Source organism: Puntigrus tetrazona, chromosome 3, assembly GCF_018831695.1.
Source record: "Puntigrus tetrazona isolate hp1 chromosome 3, ASM1883169v1, whole genome shotgun sequence".
NCBI lineage: Eukaryota > Metazoa > Chordata > Actinopteri > Cypriniformes > Cyprinidae > Puntigrus > Puntigrus tetrazona.
This window is the reverse complement of record NC_056701.1, coordinates 20,137,291-20,163,579: the sequence shown is the minus strand read 5'-3', so window position 1 is coordinate 20,163,579 and position 26,289 is coordinate 20,137,291. Positions and strand designations below refer to the sequence as shown.

Here is a 26,289-nt window from a genome sequence, read left to right as displayed (position 1 = left end):
ATCGATCAGAACCACACAATTAGGGGGTTTACAAAAAGTATTCAACCGTGTGTGTGTGTGTGTGTGTGTATATACACACACACACACACCATTGAGTTCTTGGAAAACGGGTGCATTTACAACCATTGGCCTGTATCAAATCTCACCTTCAACTGCATGAAGTCTTAAGTTATGAAGTATTAAATTATGTGATTCCTGTACTGTGTGTATGTGTATACACGTGTTGTGTGATGTTTACTGACGTGCTACTGATGACCCTCCCCCTTTGATTTGCACAAACCCAAAACACATGCTTATTTTTCCTTTCATAATAGAGACCTCATATAGACTAGGCTGTAATATTTCCACTGGTACATTTTGCTCTAAATATGATAAAATAAAATACATATGTTTATTAACAAACTTGGATTGTCAACATACAAATTAAGCTTCAAGAACAAAAAGTATATAATAAAAGTAATAAAACTTTTTAAATTACATTTTCTTTATTGGCATTTAGATTATTGTAATAGAACTTTGTAATAGAAATCATTCGAGTCGTGCTTTGGTTCCCTAGTGAAAACCAATGATAGCATGTTTATTAAACAGGTTTTCTCATAGGTGCTGCTGGCTGCTGAAGATATTTTGGTGTACTTATTTATATGCTCTGCGATATTACATAACCAACCCACTATTGCATTATATATTCATTGTCTACAGTTTAAAGTAGGTATATTTGTAATAAGCATACATAGGTTTTCTAAAGGCCAAACAGAAGAAAATGTTTCACTGATTAACTTGTACAACAACGCTGCCTTCTCTGTGCTGAGAAGAACCTCTCTTTTTCATTGCACTAACCTCTGGCCAGACTAAAAAGAGCTGACGTATAATAAAAGTTACTCAAACAAACTGCACAGAACGTCAAAGTTAAGCAGTGAATCCCTAACATGGCCTCGTGGGACGACCCGAGGCCACACATTTATGCTTTTAAGTAAGTCAGTGCTTATGTTTTTTCAAAATATCAATTTACCTGTTATAAGAACAGGACTTCTCTTACCCTTCTTGTAAAACGATGTAAACATGGTTCAGGTGAGGGAGCTGAGAGCTGCATATGTAAATACGTTTCCAAGGTAACGCAAATGCTCTGAAACGAGCTGAATAGGATGGACACTCGTAGAGAGAGAGAGAGAGAGAGAGAGAGAGAGAGAGAGAGAGAGAGAGAGAGAGAGAGAGAGAGAGAGAGAGAGAGAGAGAGAGAGAGAGAGAGAGAGAGAGAGAGAGAGAGAGATTAAGGCCTTGTCATTTTTTAAAATTAATCAGTGTTTTGAAAATTTAACATAATGAAGAGATCATCGATTCAAAGCAACATGCATAATTCATAAGTAATTACAGACAAAGAAGCCGTCAGAAATTTAATTAGCAAGCGCACACCTGCCGAGCTCCCTCTCAGTCTCTGTAGCTTACACACAGACCCCAGACATGACACACACAAAAAAAAAACAAAAACAGCTTTACTGAGACGTATAAGCTAGCAAAACATTTCTAGATTCATTAACGATGTGAAACGATACGGGTCCGTATTAAATGAGGGGAGACAGAGCTAGCCGCCCTCATGTTCAGATGCTATCGGTTAATTGGTTTTTTTGTCTAAATGCTTTCGACGCTTTTGCAGACTCGGCAGCATATAATGAAACGTATTAAACACACGGCTCAAACAGGACTCCTAAAATCTAAGATAAAACTTCAGAAAAAAATAAATAGCTGCATCTCTTTTTAACATTAAGCAGAAAAGCAGCAGGTGAAGACTTTTTGTACCGGCAACTTTGTGCCGAGACGGGCCGACTGCTCTCCAGACGAAGCGCGACACCTAGTGGTTAAAAAGGCACTAGAGACATTTATAGTCACAAAAAGTTCATTTTAGTTCGCAAACGCGAAGACTTTTAAATACTAAATAAATTAGCTTTTATATGTGCTGTAAAAAAAAAAAAAAAAAAAGGAGTCAGAAAAAGCTTGGTAAAATTACAGAGTGTCTTTTACACTATTTATACATTAAAAATGGAAAATAATCTGCCTCATCAAAAAAAGGATTCCAATATGAAAATAGTTGGAAATTGAAATGGAATTCATTGGTATTCTATTTAAATTGTTTCTTTTATGTACATTGACTCAGGAACCAAGCTGCTGCAAACAAAATGAACAAGATCAAAAGCCTTTATACACATAGGTCCTAGATTGGAATCTTATAGGAATAACTTCAAAAAAAGATTATTATAATTAGAATTCTGTATATTTCTGACAAGAGAATAATAACAATATAATTGCTAATCCAGTATGCAGTATTTCAAAACTGTACATATGGGTTGAAAATGTACACTAACAAAAAGGTAAAGATTGGAAAAGCTTGACTTTATTCATAATTAGAGATGAAGCAAATTGAATGGATGCTCATTCGGGCATAAACATGTAAATATAAACAAAGACAGTTTAAGATTTAGAGAGACAACGTCATATCAAAAATTAATTCTACCATCTAAAGCAATAACAAACAATTAAAATGACTGACATAGGCTCGCTCTCTCTCGGTCACACACACACACACCAGTGACTAAAGGTATAGTTAGAATTCATTGTGTTATAAAGATATACAATTAAATAATTTAACCCACGTAATACTTTAAAATGCTTATCTTTCTCTCTCTCTATCACACAGACGCACACACACAGAGTCAAATCTTTTGCGTGCTGGTTAATTCAAAAAGCTTCATCCTCTCCTGAACTGTGAGTCCATCTTTAAGACTCTGAGAATAAAATGAGAGATGGTGAGAAAGCTTTACATTTTTGGGTACATCAGTATTTTGTTTTATTTAAATGGCACAGACGACCCCACCTTGGATCTGACGGTCTGCGTAAGAGTAGCATGGTCCTTTGGGAAGTCTGGGTTGCTCCTGGATTTCATCAGATCTGCAACAGGCATTTACAAATTGTGAATAAGTGCATGCTTATGCACTTAGTCCCTTTGCCTTCACAGGAATATGTCTGTTCTTGTAGATTTGCTTACCGTATTTTAAACTGTGTTGTCTTGCTGGCGCCATCCTTAGTTTATTTAAGTCACTTTGAGTTTTGACTTCTGAAGCAACCAGCTCAGAGTTTAGTTCTTTAAAATACTAAAAAAAAAAAAAAAAAACATTTAATATAGAAATAGGGAAAGACTAGTGATTAAAATTTTACTTTGAAGTGGAAGTAAATTCTTTGGAATCTTTTATGGTTAACATTTGTGATTAAAACAATACAACAAACAAAAGTTTAACGATTATTGCATTTCTTTTCTATTTATTGACTTATTTACTCAATATTCTCATCCTGAGTATATAAATGCTAACTAAAACTATTATTAATTAATTTTTTAACTGAAGAAGGCCTTACCATATTTCCGCCTGCAGTTCCAGTTTAAGTGAGTTGATCTCCTGTTTTAGACACTTAATCTCCGATTCCTTTACTCTGAGATTTACCTATAGCATCAAAAGAATGAGACAGAGCACATCTGTTTTTACACATGTATACTTTATAGCATCTTTGATGGAATATGCTCTGACATAATCTCATCTGAGTAGTAATAAAACCCACGAACGAAGGCTTCTTTTGTGGAAGCCGATTAAATGTGCTCAACCGAGAGTGCAGATAACTTTAATCTGCGTTCAGTCAACCATCCCCTGCTAATTTTAGTAGTACAAGTCAAATTTGGGCTCTTCGCCATATGAAAGGGTGTCAAGTCTTACCTCCAGCTGATACACGTCTTTCTCCTGAGAAGATTGTGAATGTTTCACCTCCCCATTCATGCGTGAATGCATCAGGGACAATTCAGATGCCAAAAACTCATTTAATTCCTTAGAAAAATAGGTGATACATATGCAAGATAAGCAAAGGCTGTGTGAATGTGCACAATTTTCTGTGTGCTTGTGCATGTACCTGGTTGTGAATGTGAAGCTCCTGGTTCTCTCTCTGCGTTGTACTCAATGATTCCCTTTCTGTTTCTATAGTCCGATTCAAATTAGTATTTTCCAGGCATTTCTGAGAATACTGCTCTGACAACACTTCCAGCTCCCTGTGCAAAGTTTCCAGCTCCTCACTGCAGATAATGCACAAAGAGGCATATAGTTCATATATAGTTCTGCAATAAATAGATTTTGATGTTGTGGCAGACAGATACATCACACGCACTTGTATTGTGCATGAAGCTGGCGGATGTCCACATTGGCTCCATTTTGCAGGGCTTTCTGTGTCTTATCCATTTCCTCTTTATGAGCTTTCCTCATAGCCTCAATAGCTGAAAAACAACAAATAACATTAAAAGATAGTTAGACAGAACTGTCAAGACCAAGAATCAGATGCTAGATCATTAGTTGTACGTGTAAGCATGCAGAGGACAAATTTACATTTATCAGATGCTTTTATCCATAGTTAAATACATGAGAGTAGGGACAAATTTGTGCTTAAAGGTACAAAAATAAAAACTGTCATCAATTTCTGAACCTCGTGACTTACAAATCAATTTGACTTCTTACAAGGAACTCATTAGTTACTAAGCAAAATGTCTCAACCACAACTCTCACTGTTTCCAATTCATTTTCATTGCATTGCAAAAGATGAGTGTACGTTTTAAAGGTTTACAGTGAAAAGTATTTTCATGGTCTTGTGAATGGGAGCTTTTGTTGAGAGAAGCACCTGCAATGGTGGCATTCGTCTCCTCCTGCAGTACTCTTTCTCGTTCCTCTGTCAGTCTCTCCACCTCTTTCTGATGCTGCCTCTGCATCTCCTCAATCACTCGCTGGTGGCTATCTTCCATAATGCTGAAACCATGCTCATACGTGGCCTAAGACACACAAAGACAAGGCGCACCTTCATCTTTGTGTATAATTACATGTTAACCTTGTGCTGTAACAAGAAGGCTTGCGCATACCTTGATGGTTTCCAGGTCAAGCTTGAAGGCTTTGACATCCTGGTTACTAAGATCCGTCTTCAAACAAGTCACCTCAGTCTCAAGCTCTCTGATTCGGTCTTGCAGAGCAGTCACCTTCTCTTCATTCTCCTCTAGTTCTGAGAGAGTTGCAGCATTTGGCCTTGACAAGGTTTCAATGTAATATTCATGAAGACGGCTCATCTCCTCTTCATGGATTTTCTGGAGCTCTTGGAGCTTCTCCTCAAACTCCAACTGCAATTTTTTGGCTTCTTCCGTCCTCAGTTGAGCATTAGTCTCTGCCGAAACACGCTCCTGCTCTGCCTTTTCCACAACAACACGCTCCTCGCGCAGCTTCTCTTCATAGCGCTCTGTCTGTTCCTGGAAAAGAGTCTCCATGCTACGACACACGGCACGACACTCACACTCAGCCTGCTCTCTCTGCTTGCGTAGGGCACTCATCTCCTGCTGCAGGGCAGAACGAAGACGACAGGCCATGTATGCCAAAGTGGCCTGACAAATTGCAGCCCTCAGGATGGCTGAGGGTAGTTCACCAGGAAGATCGGTTTCTCTAACAGTGGACTGTAGCTGTGTTGAGAGATTCTGCAGTGAATGGGCCTGAGCACGTAGCTCTGCCACCAGACTCTTTCTGCAAGCAAGCTGTACCTCAGAGCCCTCTAGAAGAAGATCGGTCGCCATTTCATCGTCCATTTGTTCACTGTATGGTGCAAGCTCTGGCGGACTAATGTCAGCAAGTCTGTCCCCCTGCTTCGAACTGTTTTCCATTTTGGTTCCAGATGAGGAACTCTCTGGCCAAGGCAAGACATAAAAAAGCTCAGATCCCTTTTGCTCCTGTGAGGGATGAGTACAGAGAATATGTATGAGGTATGTCGTCTCCGATCTTACACACAGCCTATGGATTGCACTTTCACTTAGCGTACTGTCTACCAGATCTTCCTCAAGAGGGTCCAAGAAGACCTGTGAGTAACTAGGATCCAAAGACCCATTATGACTTCCTCCTTGAGCCATCCTAAGCACCTGGACATGCACTTCTGACAACTTATTAAGCAAATTTGAGCTGGGATGCTCAAGTGCAGAGGCAATCCGTTGGATAATCAGTGCCTCCAGTGACAAAACACTGCAGGCCATCTCTAAAGACTGATTTCTTCCTGAACTTTCGCCAACCAAACTCTGCCTTCCAGGCTTTCCATCATCATAAAGGGGAGCTTTAACTTTGTCTGAGGCTCTGTCTAAAGCTTCAGTAAAACTTGGCAGAGAATCCACAGAGAGCCGACCCTCCGGATTATGGAGGGAACTGCGCGAGCACCAAGAATCACTGAGTCCATGCGGTCCAGTGTTGAGCTGTTGCTGCTGCTGCTGCTGAAGATGCATGGTAAGCTCCCGAAGTCGCTCTTCTGTGTCACACAACTTGCTCTCTAGCGCCTGGATTACAGAGATCACTCTATGGGACTCGTCTACCTGAGTAGTGGGTTGCATTTCCAAATCACTCTGCCATTTCTGTCTGCACTGTTGTGGCTCAATCAATGCCTCACAGAAAACATTAGCTTCAGAAGATTGAGCTTGCTTGAGCCTTTGCTCGGTCTCCTCTAAACTACTGCCCAAGATGGCCATCTTAAGAAGCACTTCCTGTAGTTCTTGTTCCTTCCTGTCTATCTCTTTCTGTTGTTGCACCAGCTGGGTTTGGCGCTCCTCGCTACCCTCTCGCAGTCCAGCAGAGCACCCCGCAGGGTCTGTAGCTCCTCACAAGCTCTTTCATAATCATGCTCCATATCATAATAAAGAGTCTCTTCAGTTTGGAGGCGTGCCTGCAGACGACAAACCTCACTGTCTGACTCTTCCAGCTGGTTTGTAGCTCCTGGCACCTTCGCAGAAGTTCATCAGTAATGTCCCCTGTTGGCCTTTTCTGCAGTTCAGCCTCTTTCTGCCTGAGACGCTCCTCTAGTTCCTTCGAACGCTGTTCTGATTGGTCGAGGCTGTCACTGAAGCTCCTCCTTTCTCGTTCCTGGCTCTCTTGAAGGAGGCGCAGGTGCCTCTGTAGCCTGACCTCTTTCAAGGCTTGTGCCTCTTCGGTTGCTTTAAGGCGACCCGTTACCTCTTCCAACTGCCCACGCAGACTCTCCAGCACCTCCTCACGCTCCTTCAGAAGAGTTTCTGCATCTTGAATCTTTAACTCTGTCCTCTGAAGACATTCCTTGCTGTCACTAAGCTCAGCTTGGAGTCTGGCCTCACTGAGTCTTAACTCCTTTTCTTCAGTCTGATTCCTCTCGTGCTCAGCCTTCAGTTCTCTACGCAGGCTCTGAAGCTCCACATCCCACTGCCATTCAGTCTGCGCTGAAGTTGAAGAGAAGGAGACTGGCAATGGAGATGTGGAGCGATCAACCTGTAATGAATTGCGAGACTTTGTTTACTACAATGACAAATTATATGTAAACAGTGAAAGTAATATAGATTGGAACACCACAACCATATTTGCTTGTTATGCTACCTGGTTTTCTTGTTTGGGTTTAGCTTCCAGTAGTTCACCATGACCATCACAGGGCACATATATGGTTCCTGCATCAACCTCTAAGCTGTCTGGGCTGATTGATTCTGGGGAGGTGCGACTGGGCATTGCAATAAGTGATAAGTTTGATGGTATATCAGCTGACATGATGTTTAGGCTTTGCCTCTGTGAGACTCTTTTTTTCTGAAGATACTCATTCGTTGCCTCAGGGGCTGAACGTGAGATCTGCTCTTCAGGGGATGATGCAGGTGCAGGAGGCAGTGAGCGCTCGCCGTTATGGTTCCACTGCCTTCCAGATGGATCATTTGACAACTCCTCCTTGTGATGTTTACAACTCAATTCTGCCCAATCAAAGGTTTTGTAGCGCCCCTCTCTACGGCGCTCACGGATGCGACTCCTTTGCTCGGACTCCTGTGAAACTGTTTTGCATTGGCAGGAGCTTGTACGAGCATGTGTACTAGTCATTGGCACCTTCTGAGGAATTGAACTAAGGGAAAAGAAAAGAAGTGGTTATGATTAAGTTATCTCTGAGACTGTAGTTGTGTTTTACATAAAAAAACAAAAACTCTTGTCATGAAAACACATTCAAACCTGGGTTTTATAACAGGATTTTTCCTTGTATAGCAAAGAGAAAGATAAAAAAGCAGAAGAATCAACCCACTAACAGAGAAAATTACAGCAATAACTGTATTAAGCACCGTTCACAACAACAACGATAACTATAAAGATAACAATATTAGTGTCCACACAAACTTTATCGTCTGTTTATTCGAAGCGCACACTCGTCTACTGCAGTAATTTATAAGTCTCCTTACATCAGGAGGATCAGGAACAGATTCTGATTGAGTATCAAATGTTTGTATCATTCATCAGCTGGAATAAAATTGTTCTGAAAGTGATTCCAGCGATATCGTTTTTCTGTGCCATTATAGCTGTGGTGTGGACTCTATTCTTTAATATTGAAACGATTTTTAGAATTACTTATCGTTGCATTTATAGTTATTGTACTGGGTGTGAACGAGCCTTTACACTTTAATATCAATGTATGTGTAGTGGTTAAATATTTCTGGGAATGGCAGCTAGTTTTGATCTTGTACCACGTGACATCTGGGGCAACGGCGGGACGAATGTTTTTCATTACTGCCTGGACCCAGTTGCGCCGTATCCCATAAGTCATTGCACAAAGGGTGAACACTCCATCCTTTGTCTGTACAAAAAGAGTGATGAATAAAGGTAATGCAACAGACAAATACATAAGCTTAGAATTTTTCCAATATAGACTCACATGAATCTGAAAGCCATAGTTCCTTTGCACAGGGAAATCTGTAACATCGTAGCAAGTAGACAAGTTGATCTCACCATCCACATCAGCTGCCTAAAACACAAAACACAGAAAGACCTCTTAACTGAAAATGGCAAATCAATTTTTATGATGATTCTTTATAGGGCGAATATCACGAATCACTTTACCTCTTCTGCTGCAGAGTCACGATAGAATCTCAAAGTCTGGTCTGTAAGAACAAACCAGTGTTTCCGCCACTAGAGACAGAGAACATCAGACCACTTCACACAGAAAGAATCATGAACAAGTAGACAGACCATGCACTCCAATCTCAAAATCACCTTTCCATCCTCTCCCAGTCTAGACATCCATCCCTTTTTGAAATTAAGGAGGTCAGGCTGAAAGGAAAAGAACATTAACAATGACATATGTGATACTAATGATCAAGTGACAACTATGATTAATTTGATAAATTTGTTGCAACATCTAATTATTGGATTTAAAATGTATAAATCAATTTACAGCCATAAAGATACACATTAAAATCATTCTTATTTGTATTGGATATACTGCACTTACTGTGGCCGTGGAGTCAAGCGGTCTGCGCTCCAGCGATTTTGAGCGGAGACTACATGATATCAAATGTTGTGAGTGATCAGGAATATCATTAGTGAAGGAAGCCTGAGAAGTAACAGTTGTCTTATGGTCTTCTTGTTCAGTAGAGGATGTAGGGGTTGAGGGGAAACCTTGGCATCTAGAAATGAACCCTCTTGTTGAACAGCTTCCTGAGGTCTGCTAGAAGTATGCAAATATACAAGTATGCAAATATATAAGACAGTTTTATATTTAACTTTGAGCTCTATAGAATCTAAAAAAAAGTTCTGAATGTAAACATGGTAAACAGAGAGAGGAAATTCTAAGACAGACACAGAGGTTAATAAGCAATACAAGCCATTTGGAATTCAGCACGCACACATTATACTGGTTTCATCAATGTTGACACATATACAGAAAATACACAAGACACCTAAAACTGTCAATCTACAAACTGTTTGAACAAACTGCAGAAATTGGTTTGAGGTACATCAATGCAGTGCTGCTAAGCATTATATAACATTATAACTTTAACAAACATAACACAAATATATTTGGATGAAAAAAATGGGAAATGGGAATGCAAGCAGCCGAGTTTGATTTGACTGATGGAGATGGGATGAAGTCTCCTGAAAGAAAAGCAGAGAAGAGTGCTTTTGACATGCTTTTGAAAAAATGGCAAAACCATAATGAACACTAGAGGGAGCCACAAACATAACACACAAAAACCAATGTAATGAGCGAATCAGGAGCACAATGAACCTTTCTTACCTGTACCGATTTCCAAACAGCCGGTGCACTTTTCTTCTTGTGCTGGGAGATTCATGATTGATTGTGTTTGTTATGGATGTGTGTGATTGCCTCTTCCCATTGGGCTCCAAACTTCTCTCCCAGGAGAAACCTCTATCTGTAGCACCATCCCTACATGCCCCCTGTGAATTGTGATTGGTTGGTGGAGGAAGGGGGGAGGGGCTAGGAGACACTGAGGTAGGAAACATACACAGATGTGAAGCAGGTGAAGAAACAGAATCACAGTCACACCTGGTATCAGTGTGTGTCTCTGCATCCACAACTCTTGGACTTGAACTTGTCTTCTCCAGAGATGAATAGCCGCTTTCAGTGCCCAATCGATTCTTAGTACCTGAAAGAGCAAATAAAATCAAAGTAATGGGCTGAACCTGGGGTGGGGTGACTTAAACCGTAATATATATTTGTCGTACCTAGTAAAAAGTGCAATGTGCCGAATATCACAAATTTCACACACAAATTAAGTTCTGTCATCATTTACTCTTTACCTCTTATGACTTTCTTCCATGGAATAGCATATGCCATACTGAATTTTTTAATTACACAACATTCAAAATTGTTTAGAAAATCCATTTCTGAAAAATTGAGCATTTAACAACTACACCTTATCTCTCTTAATTTAATTTTCATTATCGCCCAAATTTTTATATTCCGTTACTCTGTCTAAGGTCTATGAAACCTCTAGTAAATAAATAAGGTTTTATAAATAACATAAAAGTATTATAAAAGCCACATAAAGATCTGCATGAATTAAGCTTTGGATGAGAAACAGATTGAAATCTTCCCTTGTTGCCCTTCAAACAGAAGTCATCAGATGTCAAATTTATAAAATAATAATTTGAGCTGATTTTGTAAAGCTAATTGACACAGTTCTGTTCAAAATATCACTGATCACATGCTTCACAGGTTGAGAATGATGACCGAATTGACTTTTCATGCAAACTATTCAGAATTCTTTACTAGAAGAATTATCAATATTCTTAGCCTGCTACCTACCTTTATTTCCTAAGCTGACAAATCAGTAACTACTACAACCATAAACAAATTCATCCAGTTCAAGTCACAAGTCCACACACAAAGGCCAGTCTGAGGTCATACCGTCTGTGTCAGAGCAGCCCGAGGACTGACTGAGCGATGAAGAGGGAGAGGACTCAAGCTTGATATCGAGTGATGAAGCATTGCTGGAGGGAACCCCGACTTCACCACCGAGTGGCTCCTCCTCCAGCTTCTTCCCTGAGGACAGCATCAAGACCTCCTCCACCGGGTTCACCACGCTACCTCTTCTGTCATTTTTGGTGGCCCCTTTAATACTATTGGTGACACTTCTGCCTTTAGTGGCACCGCTGGTACTAGTGCCAGCATTGTCGCTGACAGACACTTTGGCGCTGCTGTAACTACTAGAACCGATGCTGCCTTGTCTTTTAACAACGCTGGTGGAACTATTTCCAGAAGTGCTGCTTCTTTTAGCAGGGCCACCGCTACCGCTGCTGCTGTTGCTGGAGGTTTGGTTTTCTGTTGTCTGCTAAGAGAGAAAGAGAGAGGCCGAGAATATAGGTGAGTAAATCAGAGATTGACAGGCTGCACACAAGCGCTCGGCCAACGAAATCCAATTGGCACGGGTGGTATAGGAAAAGCCTCTCTTTCTATATACAACCTGCCTGACAAACAAGCACGCATGTCTTTTGCACTCTGCTCCCACTTCGCAAACTCTTCACCCTCCCCGGGGGGGAATGCTCCATAATCCTGTCCAGATCGCTTAAGTTAATTCTATTAAACTCCTATCTGACCAACGCTTCAAAATACACAAAAACAAAAACAAACACACAAAATACAGGAACACAGCATTTCATGTACATGATGTTAATTGTTGCAGCACAGTGCAATGGCACTTTCACACACTAGATCAATTTGCTCTGTTGTCAGCAGAAAGAATATGCAGAAGGGAGGGATTAGTAAATCAACCGGACAGAAAGATGGGCACAGCACTTAGAAATGTAATTAAAGTAAAGAATAGGGGTGGAGGAGGAGCACATTTAAAGGAGCAGTACTCTAAGAGCATTATTCTTTCTAGCCTTTCTACGCTTATTTAAGTCTACTATTTTTTAACAAGATGGTAATATAATGCTCTGCAATATTGTGATCTATAGATCTGGACATCTAATCCATTTAACGCTGAAACATATAAATCCTGCTATGCGTTTAGTGCATTTAAAACTTGCTGATCACAAATGAAATACTGACAAAGCAGAAGAGCAAAAATGTGCAACCTGGAGATTAGACAAATCTTTTGATTCTAGAACTGTGCTAAAATATAATTCTGCTATAAAACGCAGAGGAAAAAATCCAGAGGAGTCCATGGAGAAAAATATGCTAAAAGTATTTAGCATGTGTGTATTCATGCGTTCAAAAACACCCTGCTCTTGTAATTTTGGTATACTAAGCTGCTAAACTTTAAGTTACTATATTGGAACAATTAATTATATACTTCATGCACGTTAGTTGTGTAGTAGCTAAAAATATACTCAAGTATATTTAATAATGCTGAAGCTAAGTGGAACTATTGCAAATATACTTTAGGTAATCTTGCATTTAAAGACTATTATTATACAAAGATCAGACAAGCCTGACATTCATAGTGACAATAAAACACATTTTAGGCTTAATATTAAATATTCATTGTACACAAGTTACAATTACAAATCAGTAAGTCTTAAGTGATATAGTGATTTAGTAAATATGATAAAAGACTTGAATTATACCGTATATGAAATAAATATACTTATACTTAATATACTACATTAAATATTCTATTTATTCATATTTTGCTAAAGGAAATGTGCTGCAGAGATATTAGATGGGATACTGGAATTGTCTGTCACAGAACAAGACTGTATGAAACAGCATTAAATATGAATAAGACTCACTTGCGGTGGGTGGGCTGGATCCTTCCCCTTCTTCTTCTGATTTGATTTCGCAGCCTTAGGGTAAACAATCAGATTTTCCTGCCACCTAAATGAAACAAACAACCTTAAAATTCAAACACACGGCAGACCCCAAAAACGGCCCAGGCTGGAAATTGCAGGCATATGCAAACTCAAACAAGCTTTCGGATTTCTCTTACTTCTGCTTTCTGGACATCACGCTTCAAGACTAAAAACCTCTAGTTGCAAGGAAACAGAATATTACAAGCAATAAAATAACAACCCTGAACAATCCCAAAAGAAAAAGATCCAAGCTGGTGTTCTCAACACAGACAGCGACAGAAACACTCACACACACACACTAATCCAAGACTCCTTGACACCTTTTATTACACTCTTAAGGGATTAGATCAACCTTGCTGAGATTTAGTGACTTATAACACTTAAGCAGAAACAGAGGGATGACACTGAAGACCGAGAGAAAGAGAAGATTTTAGCTGAACTTGTGAACAGAGCTCAGACTTTGGATCTTCAATCAACTTGACCTCTTCTGTTCCATTACTTCACAATTATGGTATACTATAACGCATATCGATTAGGATGAAAAACAAACAAACAAACGTCTAGTGCCAAAGTAGGTGTAACGCGTGGCCAAGTTCCCACCACAGGTCAGTGAGTGCATTACCTACTGATGCTGAAGCCATCTGTGCTCTCTGTTCGGATGTAGTAGTCTCTGTCAGTGAAGCACAACCTCAGGCAGTTCTGGAAGCCAGTTTGCGATGAAGCATCAAGAACCTCACAGCATTGGGACATGTTTACACTTCCTTGGGGCAATGTACTTGGCTAGAGGAAAACAGTTGCTATGTCATTGCACAGAGAGGATTAAATTTTAATAATCATACATTTTTGATGGAGAATCCTATAGTCAATGGAAAATCTTATTAGGTTTTTGTCAATGACACCAAGGTGAAGTAGTAGATTATTGTAGGCCAACTTGGAAGTTAGTCTTCAAAACACTCCATGAATGATAATGCTAAGTGGAAGTCAGTTTGAAAATAGTCAAAATAAACACATTTTAGATCCAGTGTCAATAATGGGGATTCTTAAGTTTGGGATTGTTAGGTACACAAGACAAAAAGGTTAGGAAATATTGCATGAAGAACAGGTAAAAGCTCACCATCTTATCCAGAGAGTATCTCAGAAGCCCATGCTCGTAAAGCACAAAATATCTCCTCTGCCATTTCTATAACAGAGATGGCAAAGAAAGATCAAGGCTACAGTTAAAACATAGTTACATATCAGCGGCCTGTATCTGATGGAAACAATCTCTGGAAATGCCAGGGTCATCACCCGTTTTCTGGGGACACAACTGCTGAAGTCAGCGTCCTCTGGGGCCAGGAGCAGCCAGCCCACCTGGACAGGCTTAGTCTGCGGAGAAAGATATCTACTAAATAAATAAAGTAAAAGGCTTTAAAAAAAAAGTTAAAAGTTAAGAAATTATATCCTTACCTGAATCAGATCTGCTTCGCTGAGTATGTGTGAATCCACGGGTTTGAAGCAGTTTTGACATTTACTTTTATTGAAGATGTTGGCCTGAAAACGATGACACCGATTCTCACGTGCAGAAAACATCGTTTTGGGGGTGAATGGTGAATGTGTCAACATTTACTTTTTGTAAAGTAAAATGGCTAAGTAATTAATTTTCAAGTGAATAAATGTGGTTTAATTTATTTAAAAAACGGTAAGGTGGCTTCTCGATGTCTTCATTTATCGACGGTGTCCGTGCCGTTCATATCTTCCTGTCCCTTCAGTCCTTTCACTTATTGTTAGAGATTTGTGGAGTCAGACGGAAACCTGCCTGATACAAGGATCTAAACGCGATATTAACATATTACGGAGAGTTCAGCTCTTCTGAAAAGAAACGTCGAAACAAAGCCCTGAACGAGCGTGGTTCTCAATGGCGTAGTCTAGCCGTTCCGCTAACTAGTGCTTTCTCGATAGGGAGTTGATTCATACCAATGATTCGATTCTTTTGAATCCGTTCACCAGAAAGATTTATTCAGATTCGCTCAGGGACCCTTAATTGTTTTTGTAAAACAGAATCGTAAAAACTCGCAATTTATCGGTTTTCGGTATTTAAAAGTTTTAAACCCCGTAGAAATACATGTTATTTTACTTTTATGTTTTTTTTTAACAGTGTGGTATGCTGTCATATGACCTCACTACATTCTTTCATCAAAGATGAAAGTCCATGTCCAGATAACATTTTTTGAAAATGCCTTGAAATAGTATAATCAGGCAATAAATTAAAAAGATGACAAAAGCACTTTCAGTTCATCAAACTAACAAAAGAAAGGTTGTGTACAGTTGCATTATGAGGTACATTTAAGAAAAAACCCAATACCATTAAAATATAAATACAAGCAGTATTTTATTTTATTTTATTTATAGTTAAAATAGAATACATAAAGGAATATACAGGTTTGATTTCCAAATGATGAGTGGTAATGATCCATATTTATTAGCAATGACATAAAACAAGCAAATATTATGGTTAAATAGATCTTAATTCATGCCACACCTGTCTGTTAAAGCTTTAGCATAAATGCTTGTCTGAATGTGTGAGTGAAAGTGATATCCGTTAAAATTCTCCACCCTCTGCTTTCAGATCAACTTTCATCTTCTGTTTCTTCATTATGGCCTCCAACTCAGTGGCCTTCCTCTTATCCTGAAACAGAGCAATAAGAAAACAGACAAGAAGTCAGTGATCATTTATTTCTGCTAATATCCCAATCGCCTGTGTTGTTCAAATATATGTCAACGAAGTGTTCTGACAAATGACTTTTATACTGTTTTGACACATTGATGCAGCATTTAAAAATGCTTTGCTTAAAGTTCTTCATAATGTGTGTGTGTGTGTGTATATATATATATATATATATATATATATATATATATATATATATATATATAAAATGTCTATATTATATATAAATGGAATTAATTTTGTTCACATAATATGTAATGTCCATGTACTGTGTATATTATGTATATATAAACACACACGCATAATAATATATATATATATATATATATATATATATATATATATATATATATATATATACAGTATATATATATATATATATATATATAGAGAGAGAGAGAGAGAGAGAGAGAGAGAGAGAGAGGGAGAGATTTTCTTTCAATATTCTTTTAAACCTAAAATTAAAGACAGAGAGAGAACTTTTTTCGATAAATGTCCACAGTTACATTCCCAGTCGAAGTTGACTGAAAGAGGAGCCCTTTTCTATTAACTAAGGTCTGACAACTGAAACTGCCGGAGGGGAAAAAGAGAAGGCATGAGAGGTATTTTGCGAGAATGTGTCTGAGAGTGTGATTTACCTCCAGCAGTGCTTTCTGCACCATGATCTGACTGTAGACTCTGGTTCCCTCTTCTGGACAAACGGCACGCAGCTCATCCTTATTCAGAGAGAAGAGCTGGGCTCCCGTTAGGACACCGAGACTCTGTACAGTGCTGAGAAACAGATAGAGATTACAACATGAGCAGAGGTCTTACGTCAGTTTCAGCTCCAGACTGGGATGTGTGTATTTTACTCACTAATCATGGAAGCCTTTGGCACTGAGCCACCCCTGAACCTCAGCTGGAGGGGAGTGATAGTCCAGCGGGGCGGTGGTCTCATTTGCTTTGTTAATTACCACTGGGCGTATCGATGCTGATTTACCATTGGCCAGTCGTTGCAAGAGCTCATCATTCATCAAAAATACTGTTAACACATATAAATATTACAGTAAGAAATCACATAAAATATGCATTTTAAATGTTAACATTTACAATATATGATATCTCTGATATAATATATGTGACCCTGGATCACACATGAAAAAATAGTTAAAGCTATATATGAAACTGATAAAATGGCAAAAACTCAATAGCAAATTTCATTGAATAAAAATAGAAAAAAATTAAGCTAAATTAAAATATTAATAAAACTATTCAATTAAATAAATAAAGCCAAAATAATGAAGAATAATTAAAAAAAAAAAGTTTAGAATATAGTTTATAATAGTGAAGAAAAATAATCCACAGAATGCATTAAACTAGCATAGTGTTATAATATGGGATATTGCATCAAACATACAGTTTGGTAAACCTTGCAAACCTTGACAGACCAATCAAAAGCAAGTATTCCACATCAAAAAATCTGTCATATGTTTATGAATAAAACACAAAGTCACTTCCAGAAGGACAGTAAGCCGTGTATTTGACTGCATACAACACTAATAATAGCGTTACCATCCTCCATAAACTTAGCCTTTGACTTTTACTCCAGAAGCATTGTCTTTGGAATCATACTTTGAATAAAAGGCATTTATTAAATAGTTAGAAGTGACTAATGTACCAATAACGTTGTAAAAAAAACAATACCTTTATCTCCGTCGTCTCCAATTGGTGGCATACTGTGGGGCGGATCAGGGTGGAAAGCATTTTTGCCTGTGGAATTGGGCAGAACACACGAGGCTCTGCCTCCTCCCGGGGGAGGAATAGGAGCTTTCTATGAAAATATGATAGGAATTAGTTTGTGAATTAGCATGCGGGTTTGTTGCTGATTACACATCTGAGTGCATGATGCCTTTACCATAGACTGGTTGCGCATTACTACGTTGGAAGAGTCGACTTCTGCGTGATTGATTGGCTCGAGAATATTATGTGAGCAGAAACCAATTTGGTCGTATTCATTCTTACATTTCCACCATCTCTTTGATGACTCTAACACCTAAGACAAAAAGGAAATGACAAAGTGTTTGTCAATTGGTATTATATAATTGATTCCTATTATGGCAAAATAGCATTTTCAGGGAAGGATCGCTTGAGCGTGTGCCTTTGCAAGATACCTCCAGGGTTTCTCCATGTAATACTGAGAGTTCACTACTGTTTCTCGCCACAAAGTCATAACTGCAACGGTACAGCCTTTCTTCGTGAGGAGGCAGGAGTCTTCCATCCTGAACCAAAATCACAATGAAGCAAAGTGGCATCACAAAGACACACAGCTGACTGGTCAATACTAACCCGTCGTGTTCCTGGTATACAGCTAGACGCGCCTGATCAATGACCTGTGGAACGAGAAGGGAAGGAACTGAAGGTGCGTTTGTATTGTGGCTGTGTTTATATCAGTGTTTTGATAGGTTTTATACCTGTTGAGTCTGCATGAGGGCTTCATGTCTGTGCTGGGACTCTATGGGGTCCTCGAAGGGCTGTCCGTGAGGATCTGTGGCCATTGGCTGCCAGCCATCCAGAAAGACAGGTGTGTATTGAGGCACTGTCTCGCTAAGTTGAGAGCTGATAAACACACAATGGAGTCAACTTACCGATCTTTATTAGTTAAAGCCTTACCTTTGCAAAATACTCCTTTTCCATGAAATATAATACTACACCACCCTGCGTCATATTTGCTGAGTTAAATCCAATACTTGCATTTTATTCATTTTGGGGTGCTGATTTAAAAAAATAGTGCCTGTTTTGCTCTAGCATAAAAGAGCAACTTGTTATCTTCTTGTATTTTGCAAAGAAAAAGAAAGAAAGTTTATAATAAGTATATATAAGTAAATAATGACAGAATGTGCATTTTTGGGTGAACTATTAATTTATAAGTGAGGTTCAAACTCAAAGTCATTTATTCTAATACTATATTTTGCACTCAAATTTAAAATCTACAGTTTTGTTACTGACTATGGCATGGTCCAGTTTGGGCCGAGTGACTTCCACAGTGGTTTCTCATGCTCATTAAGGTTCTTCTGTAGTAGGAGATTGCTCCACTGGTCATAGCGGGGCTGGACACTGTTGCTGCCAACTCAGGACCACCTGTGGTCTTTACCATCTGGTGAACATACAACGAAACATACACACCATATGGCGACTACAAATTCTTTCCTTACTCTGCGGTAGCCTCTGTTCTCTTCTAAATTAAAGTTAGACAAAGTTATGCCTAGGTTGCCAGTTCTATGTTCTAATATTCTAACAGATTTTGAATTGGTGCTTTTCTCTATATGTCTGCTGTGTTTGGTTTGTAATACTCTTACCAGTTGCAATGGGATGAATACATGGTGTAAGAGTTGTTCTGAGGTTGGTTCTGAGATTTTCGTCTTCAGGCGATCCTATTACACAGACATACACATTGGTGAAGCATAGTTCTCGTTATTCATTTCTGCTCTACTACCAAACAAAACTGAAATAGATAAAGATAAAAAAAGAGAATAAAATGCAAGATTTAGAAAGATTTGTTGAATTTGTCACCTTACCAGTAGACAGAAAGAATATTTAATCTTCTGAAGAACATCCACAAACTCTTGTTCTGATGGTGGGATCACCGTTCGTGATGAGAGGGCCGTCTACAAACATAGATGTTTAAGATTTATGATTATGTAGCCTTGTGATTTGTGGAGGTCATCAGGGGCATCTCTCTCACCAAACTGTTTTTTCTTCTTCTTGCTTTTCTTATCATCCTTCTTGCTGTTTTTTTTAATGATCTGTTGCTCTACAATGTTCTTAGCTTCTGCTGTCTCCTGCAGACGGGCCATAAAATGCTCCACATCAGCAAAACAGTGATTCACCAACTCCTACAAGAGTGGGATATAAAAAAAAGTAAGCTTTTAAGCAATAAGTCCAGTTACAAAAATGCAGTGCTACGCAGTGGCACTTTCATTAGTCTTTTCACTTAATTATAAAACAATAGTTTCATATTTTTAACAATAATTTTTACATTTTTATGAATTGCTTTATCTTTTTATATTTGTTGTTTTGCTGATTATTGTATAGTATATGTTTAATGGCAGGTTTTAAAGTGACAACTTGCAAAGGTGAATGTGAACTTTTCTGAACAGTAATGTTCAAAATAACTACAAAATATTTTAAAAATTAGGTCTAAGCACCCTAATTTTAATATCTTTTATAACAAAAAATAAATAACCTTCAGAAATATTCACAAGTGTGACAACTAGCCCAGGTCTCCGCCATTACAAAACTGAGTTATAATTTTTCACGTCTGCATTCTATACAAGAAGCAGTTTCTAAACAGTTATACTTACAACTTCTCTCTGTGCATGCATCAGATGTGAATCTGTTTTCACTCTGTCTCCTCCATTTACTAAGATAAGCAAATATAAAGCAATGAAATATTCTATTTATATATAATTATATACACATATATAATTACAAAGTACAGGGGGTTTATGAGGACACTGCCTAAAGGCTTAAAAAACGTACTAAATTTCATTGTTTTATCAGTTTGTACAGTAAAAACCCCAAAACATTACGCCTATAGAGAATCCCGTAAACCACCAATACCAATACATTGTGTGCGTATGTTTGTGTGGATTTACATAAATAGTCAAAAACATGTGCTGCCATTACGTATCAATTTCATTAAACAGACAAACAGAAAATAAACACATACAATACACACATGCATTTATACCTATGGGATGCGAGTTAGCAGTTGTGTCTTTTGTAGACTTAGACTGTCTCCTGGGGATAACTGGGGGAGCAGCCATCTTACAGAGTGAAATGATGAAAAAGGAAGAGACAAAAACATTCATAAAATTCATCAGATGGACAGGTTTACCTGGTCACCTGCACACACACAGTCAATGTCAAGCCTGGTACACCGATGAGTCACAATTACAACAAAACCATTTAAATGCCTTTAAGAGAACAAATTCAATATCTACTTCAATTACATCTGCAGTTGCTTGGTCACCACTCTACGTGGACTCTACTTTCAGTTAAACAGTATTATGCTACCACAACGCGATTATCATTGAGCATTATTGGGTAGTGGACTATTAGGGAGAAAACATTAGAAACTGAAGACAGAATTTCATTCAACTGAGCTGGCAGGCAGACAAAAAAAGGCGAGACGACTATGCCAAGCAGCCTGAGAGAATCTCTTTATATGGTTTAATGGTTTAATAAAACAAGCTTTAGGACTTGGGCTGCCACAACTCCCTATAATTAAGACACGCCTGTTCAGATTTTTCTTTTTTTGCCAAACAAACTCAATGAATGGCTTTTTTGTAAATCTGGTCTTGGCAGGATTGCTTGAGAGTTTCACTCCGTCGTTGTTTAAGACTCTGGGATAAAGAAGGTTGACATTCCATGCATAACCAATACATTACTGCACATTAGCTCAGTCACAGCTTTGGCCTCTGACTAGCAGAAACCAATAAACGTCTGTCAGATCTTTAGGATCACATATTCAGTCTCTGAATATCTCTTTAACATTTATTAATGTTAAAATTAAAAAAAACAATAATTACAGTCATTAAAATGTACAATTCATCATTTACATTCCCCTTCTTAAAAACATTTTTTGTATGTATTTTTCAGCTATAAAAAATAAATTCCATGAATAATAAATAAATAAATAAAACGATGTCTTCGGTATCCCCACAGCCTTGTATGACAAGCAGTTTACAAAATGCACTAATGGTTGGAAATAAATAAAAGAAATAACACAGACAATAGACTGCAAAAAAAAAAAGGTTCGTACAAAATTGAGCGATCGTGTTCCTCAGCATGATTTGAGATGATCCGTAGAGCACTGTATGCTTCAGTTGAAGCCAGTACATCTTACTGTCTATAAAATAGCATGAACATGTCAGTCATGAATGACCTAAACATAGTGTAGAATCTAAAACATTTGTTTTCCATTTCATGTCATAATAACTCCTAATTTCATTTTTTAAAATCCTTTTTATTTCAAGGTTTAAATTAGATTTTGAACTCCTGCTTTTCAATGTGGTCTCAGATCTTTGGACCCTGACTACATTCCTGAAAGTAAAAATTTCCAAGAAGCCAACACAATCACCGCGTCCAAATCACTGCATTGACTAAACACTCTTGTGTTGTTTAGGAGGAGTGGCAGCATATAACCAGGATTTCTAGCACAGCTGCTATTATTAGCAGAGATCTATTCAAGAACTTGTCTGAATCCACGCTGTCATTGTATTGCCAAAGAATAGGTACAAGACACAAAATATAGCTCTTAGATATGAGATTACAATGCACTGAACATTGCTATAGACGAGTGAATACTTTCCAATCCTTCAGGGTAAAGCATTTGTTACCAAAGTGCATCGCAATCAGCATCTGCACGTGACCGTAAAATCATAATACACCTGTTCTCTTAATTGCTAGAATTAATATGTCAATTTCGTGGCATTAGTATAAAGAAATAAATGGCTAGTTTAAAAGTCTTACCAGGTGTTAGATGCGCACACCTCCTTCTGTCACATCTTCTGTTTACACCTAATAGAGAAATGCAAGAACTAGAAAAACAAGTTGATCTGTTTAACTTGAAGAAAGCCTGGACTCTTTCTCTCTCTCTCTCTCTCTCTCTCTCTCTCCTGAGTTTCAGGATATGAAGGTGCATAGAAACATGGGTGGAAGTGTGTTACTACATTCTGATGACTGCATTCCTCTTACATTCCTCTGCGAGACAATAAACACATCAGATCTTCACAGAGATAAGGTTTTTGTAAGAAACTTTGAGAACCCCAAATTAGATTATAGAAAATATAAAAGTGTAAAACATCCATAAACGTATGTATTCATACGTAAAGACACATAAATGCAATACTCACAGAGCCACAGAGTCTTCAGCAGTGCATCGGTCACTGCTTCAATGCAGTGTGTTCAGGCTGAGCTTGTTTGTCTAGATCTGTCATTCTTCTCATGCCCTCCCTCTTTCTTTTTCTTTTTTTCTCTCTCTTCCACGGTTCCTGTCACTCACAGGTGTAAAGAAATGATGTTAGCTCAGTGCTGAAGCTATTTGAAGTACTTTCTTGAGTCTAGGTCAATTTATGCAGTGTTTGCTGTCAGCACCCAATACATTTAGACTTGATATTATCTTACTGCAACACTTTTGATGCATAGATTGTATTAGTAATGCATTGTTGTTGTTTTCATTTTTTAAACAATCATATCTCATCGTTATGAAGCATTTGTTATTCTTATAAAAACTCTGTAGCTTGCTCAGTTTTTGGAAAATTTCTGCAAAAAAAATTGTAAATGGCAGCTATTATTAGATATGAATACATTAGTATATAAGAGGTATAAAATGTATATAGAAGAATTTCACAAAATACACAAAGTAAATAAAAATACACTCCCACACTTACATAACCTCTCACTTACAGTGACTGTGTCATTTTGATATGAATGCTATCTATTGCCTCGGATTCTTTGCCAAGTAGAGCACAAATGCTGTTCATCCCAGCAGGAACTGTGAATTAAGTTTCACATGGCACTTTTGTGCCTGAATTTCCTCTCAGTCAAAGCACCATTCTGCATTTTCAATCTATAAAGCGATTAATTGAGCAATGCAGTCTTTAAATAGATTTTTTGACAACTTATTTGTATTTAGTAAACAGGTTAAGTAAATAATTAAATGATTCACTCAATACGACTTGCTTATATCCACCTACCGCGAAAATGTGCTAAATTTATTAGGACACCAAACAGGATATGATGTCACACTCTATGGCCTTTTTCATACATTCAGCCCGTGGAAAGTACAGTCTTTCATCAATTTCTATTTTCAGAACTGGGTAGCAACTGATTACAGGTAATCTGAATTACATAAGTACTTGCAATTAAATTAAATTTAAAAAATGTTGTTGTTGTTGATTACATATTATTACACAAAAGCAATAAATTATCCATAATTTATTCATTCTTTCTAGTTTCTCTTAATCAAATTTAAATGATCTTTCGTTAATAATCTTATGTAAATATGAATTTACACAAACCCTTTCAGTTGTAAAAATTGAACATTGCATCAACCAGTAATGAACACATGCATTTTATTTTCATTACCACTCACTGTGTTATTTACCCACTATAGTTTTTAATGGCTTTTGTCTTTTTTAAATACATTAAAATGCAAAGATTCACATCATTTCTTACCTATATGTTATGCAGGCATGTCATCTAAACATCCCTCACCTAATATATTTACTTGAAGAAATATTACACTTGCATACGTTGGTTTCATTTTTTAGTAGGTTAAGTGTTGTATTTTGATTGATGTCATTTGAAAATGAATTTTTTTATTATTTAATTAATTACCAACTTTTCATTAAAACCTAAAATAACAACGTTATTTGGGAACGTCGTGGAAAGCATTTAATGTAATATTTAATGCATTAATCCTATAAAAAATAATAATAATAATGATTTCAATACTTAATAGATTAGGTTACAAACTTGTTGTCACGTAAATTGGAATCAGTAAAGGACTACAATTAATCTAGCTCTGTCCATTTATCACAATACTGCAAACCTGTATCTTTGTTTGCGCCGTCGTCCTCTGCTCATACCAATCAGCTAGGATTCCCTACACTTTTGTTAAACGACAAGGTGCAAGAAAAAACATAATGACACCGCGTACAACTTAACCAAGTTTCAAACTAAGTTAGCTCCTTCTAGTGGGCTTGTTTGTGTCACAAGCGAATGAACGCAAACCAGTGGAAAGCAGTGCCTGCATAAAAGGCTGAACGAGTCAGTGAAGGATTCAAAAGATTCGGTTCAGTTTAAATCTCCAGCGCTGTCAGCCTTTCAGTTTTATCCAAGGCATGGGGTAGCACCCCAAAATAATACAGAATTATGCCCGTATCTGTATAAGTGCGTCCAGTAAAGAACAACGATAGCGATAATAAGATACTTTATAAATTTAGGTAAGGCAATTGCGCCTCGCGTGTTAAAAAGTGCGAAGGCCTACTTGGCAAAAAAAAAGTTTTGTTACGTAACGCAGGCCTGTCAACGTGCCTTCATGCAAGAACTACTTAACTTGTGCTCGTGTAACAGATGTGGTATCTATGCGCACCCACTGACTTTCCACAGTCTCTCGACGCATACGAACAACAATGTGCTCGTTCAAAATATAAACAAGAGGCGTGGCGCGAGGTGGAGCTTAGCGCTCGCGCGTTACCGTGCACGATCCTCATTTAACTGTTCACAGCAGCACCCGACGTGATTTAATATCACTTCAATGAACTCTACGCACTCGCAGCTCCGTAGGTGTTCACACGGGTGGTATATTGTTATGTTCGTCGTTGTTTTGATGTTAAAGAGAATGCAGACCCCAAAAGGAGCCCGCGTGTTCTGTAATGTGACACAAAGAGCTGTCAAGAAGGGGGAGGGCACGTTACAACATAGGTAAAAAGTTCACGAGTTGTTCTCCAATGACAGAGCACCTGACACAACGTCAGGTCTGGCGTTACATTTGCCTTTTACCAAAGTTGTACATTAGAGCCGAGCCTCCAACGTGGCGATCCCCAAGAGCGGGGTACAAATATTGCACGACGGGATTTTCTTTTAGCCGAATCGATAACACAGAGGTTGCCAGTAGAAGATTAGCGGTTTAAGCCAAAAACCTACTACAGGGCAACTCCCCTGAAACGGACTGCAAGGTAAGAGTCAAAAAGAACTGCTGCAAGTTTTCTCATAGGTTACGCTGCAAAGCGATTACTTTTCAACTGAATCGCAAAGTTGTTAAGGACTTGCAAAAAGCCAGTCCTTAACATTCGTGCCCGTGTGGATAGGAGTCGGATGCATTACCTTAGAAGTTCCTATTTCGTTGTTATCCTCTACCGACAAAACGCGTAAGAAACTTAACACGTTATGTCCTATTGCATTTGGAGACTTTGCATGGCAAGTTCTAACGCAGTCGTTGGTCTCGGTCTTTAATATATGAAGTATACAGGCTCTCCAGGATTTATCTTACTTTACTTAGTATTTGGCAGTTTATTTACAGGCTGGAAACAAATGAGTGCAAAGCATTGGTGGTGTGTAATGTATTATAGGGCTATTCCCTGGTTGGTTGGAATGGTATGTCCTTTAAAATACTGTCAGCTGCCTGATTCGCACCCAAGCTGGTGATGTTGCTAAAGATTTCATAGGACAAATATAAACATTGTATGCTTTTAATTCTAAAACTTCCGGTCAAAATGTATATTTGTATAGCACAGTAAAAGCAGCTGAGGTTGACCTGTAAAACGCTGCAATTATTTAGAAAAACATGGATTGTGTACTAAACATTTTCCAAATATCAAGCAATTAGTAAATAAATTAATAATTTGTACAGTTTCAGAAACATAAATCATATGATATATTTTTTAAAAAAGATTAACGGTCAGCTTTTTTAGT

The 26,289-nt window shown here is 38.1% G+C and overlaps 1 protein-coding gene, 1 long non-coding RNA gene and 1 pseudogene across 2 annotated transcripts; all 3 read right to left on the bottom strand.

The window, feature by feature from the left end:
* Positions 1-2,368: 2,368 nt before the first annotated feature.
* Positions 2,369-3,144, bottom strand: LOC122341550. Its single transcript, XR_006250469.1, has 3 exons — positions 3,038-3,144; positions 2,867-2,940; positions 2,369-2,777 (listed from the first exon to the last, which is right to left on the bottom strand). It is a non-coding gene; the product is annotated as an uncharacterized LOC122341550 (long non-coding RNA).
* Positions 3,145-3,398: 254 nt separating this feature from the next.
* LOC122341342 (myosin phosphatase Rho-interacting protein-like) lies at positions 3,399-15,066 on the bottom strand. The gene is given in 22 exon segments (XM_043234692.1): positions 3,399-3,488; positions 3,756-3,863; positions 3,946-4,105; positions 4,198-4,303; positions 4,702-4,849; positions 4,937-6,625; positions 6,658-6,800; positions 6,803-7,334; positions 7,440-7,944; positions 8,555-8,664; positions 8,743-8,832; positions 8,928-8,996; positions 9,081-9,137; positions 9,319-9,468; positions 9,471-9,534; positions 10,375-10,474; positions 11,239-11,662; positions 13,065-13,149; positions 13,747-13,904; positions 14,239-14,304; positions 14,412-14,489; positions 14,571-15,066. Coding segments are annotated over 22 exon segments (5,055 nt in total). The 5' UTR covers positions 14,694-15,066.
* A 407-nt stretch (positions 15,067-15,473) lies between these two features.
* On the bottom strand, positions 15,474-21,720 carry LOC122341547 (annotated as a pseudogene).
* Positions 21,721-26,289: the final 4,569 nt, after the last annotated feature.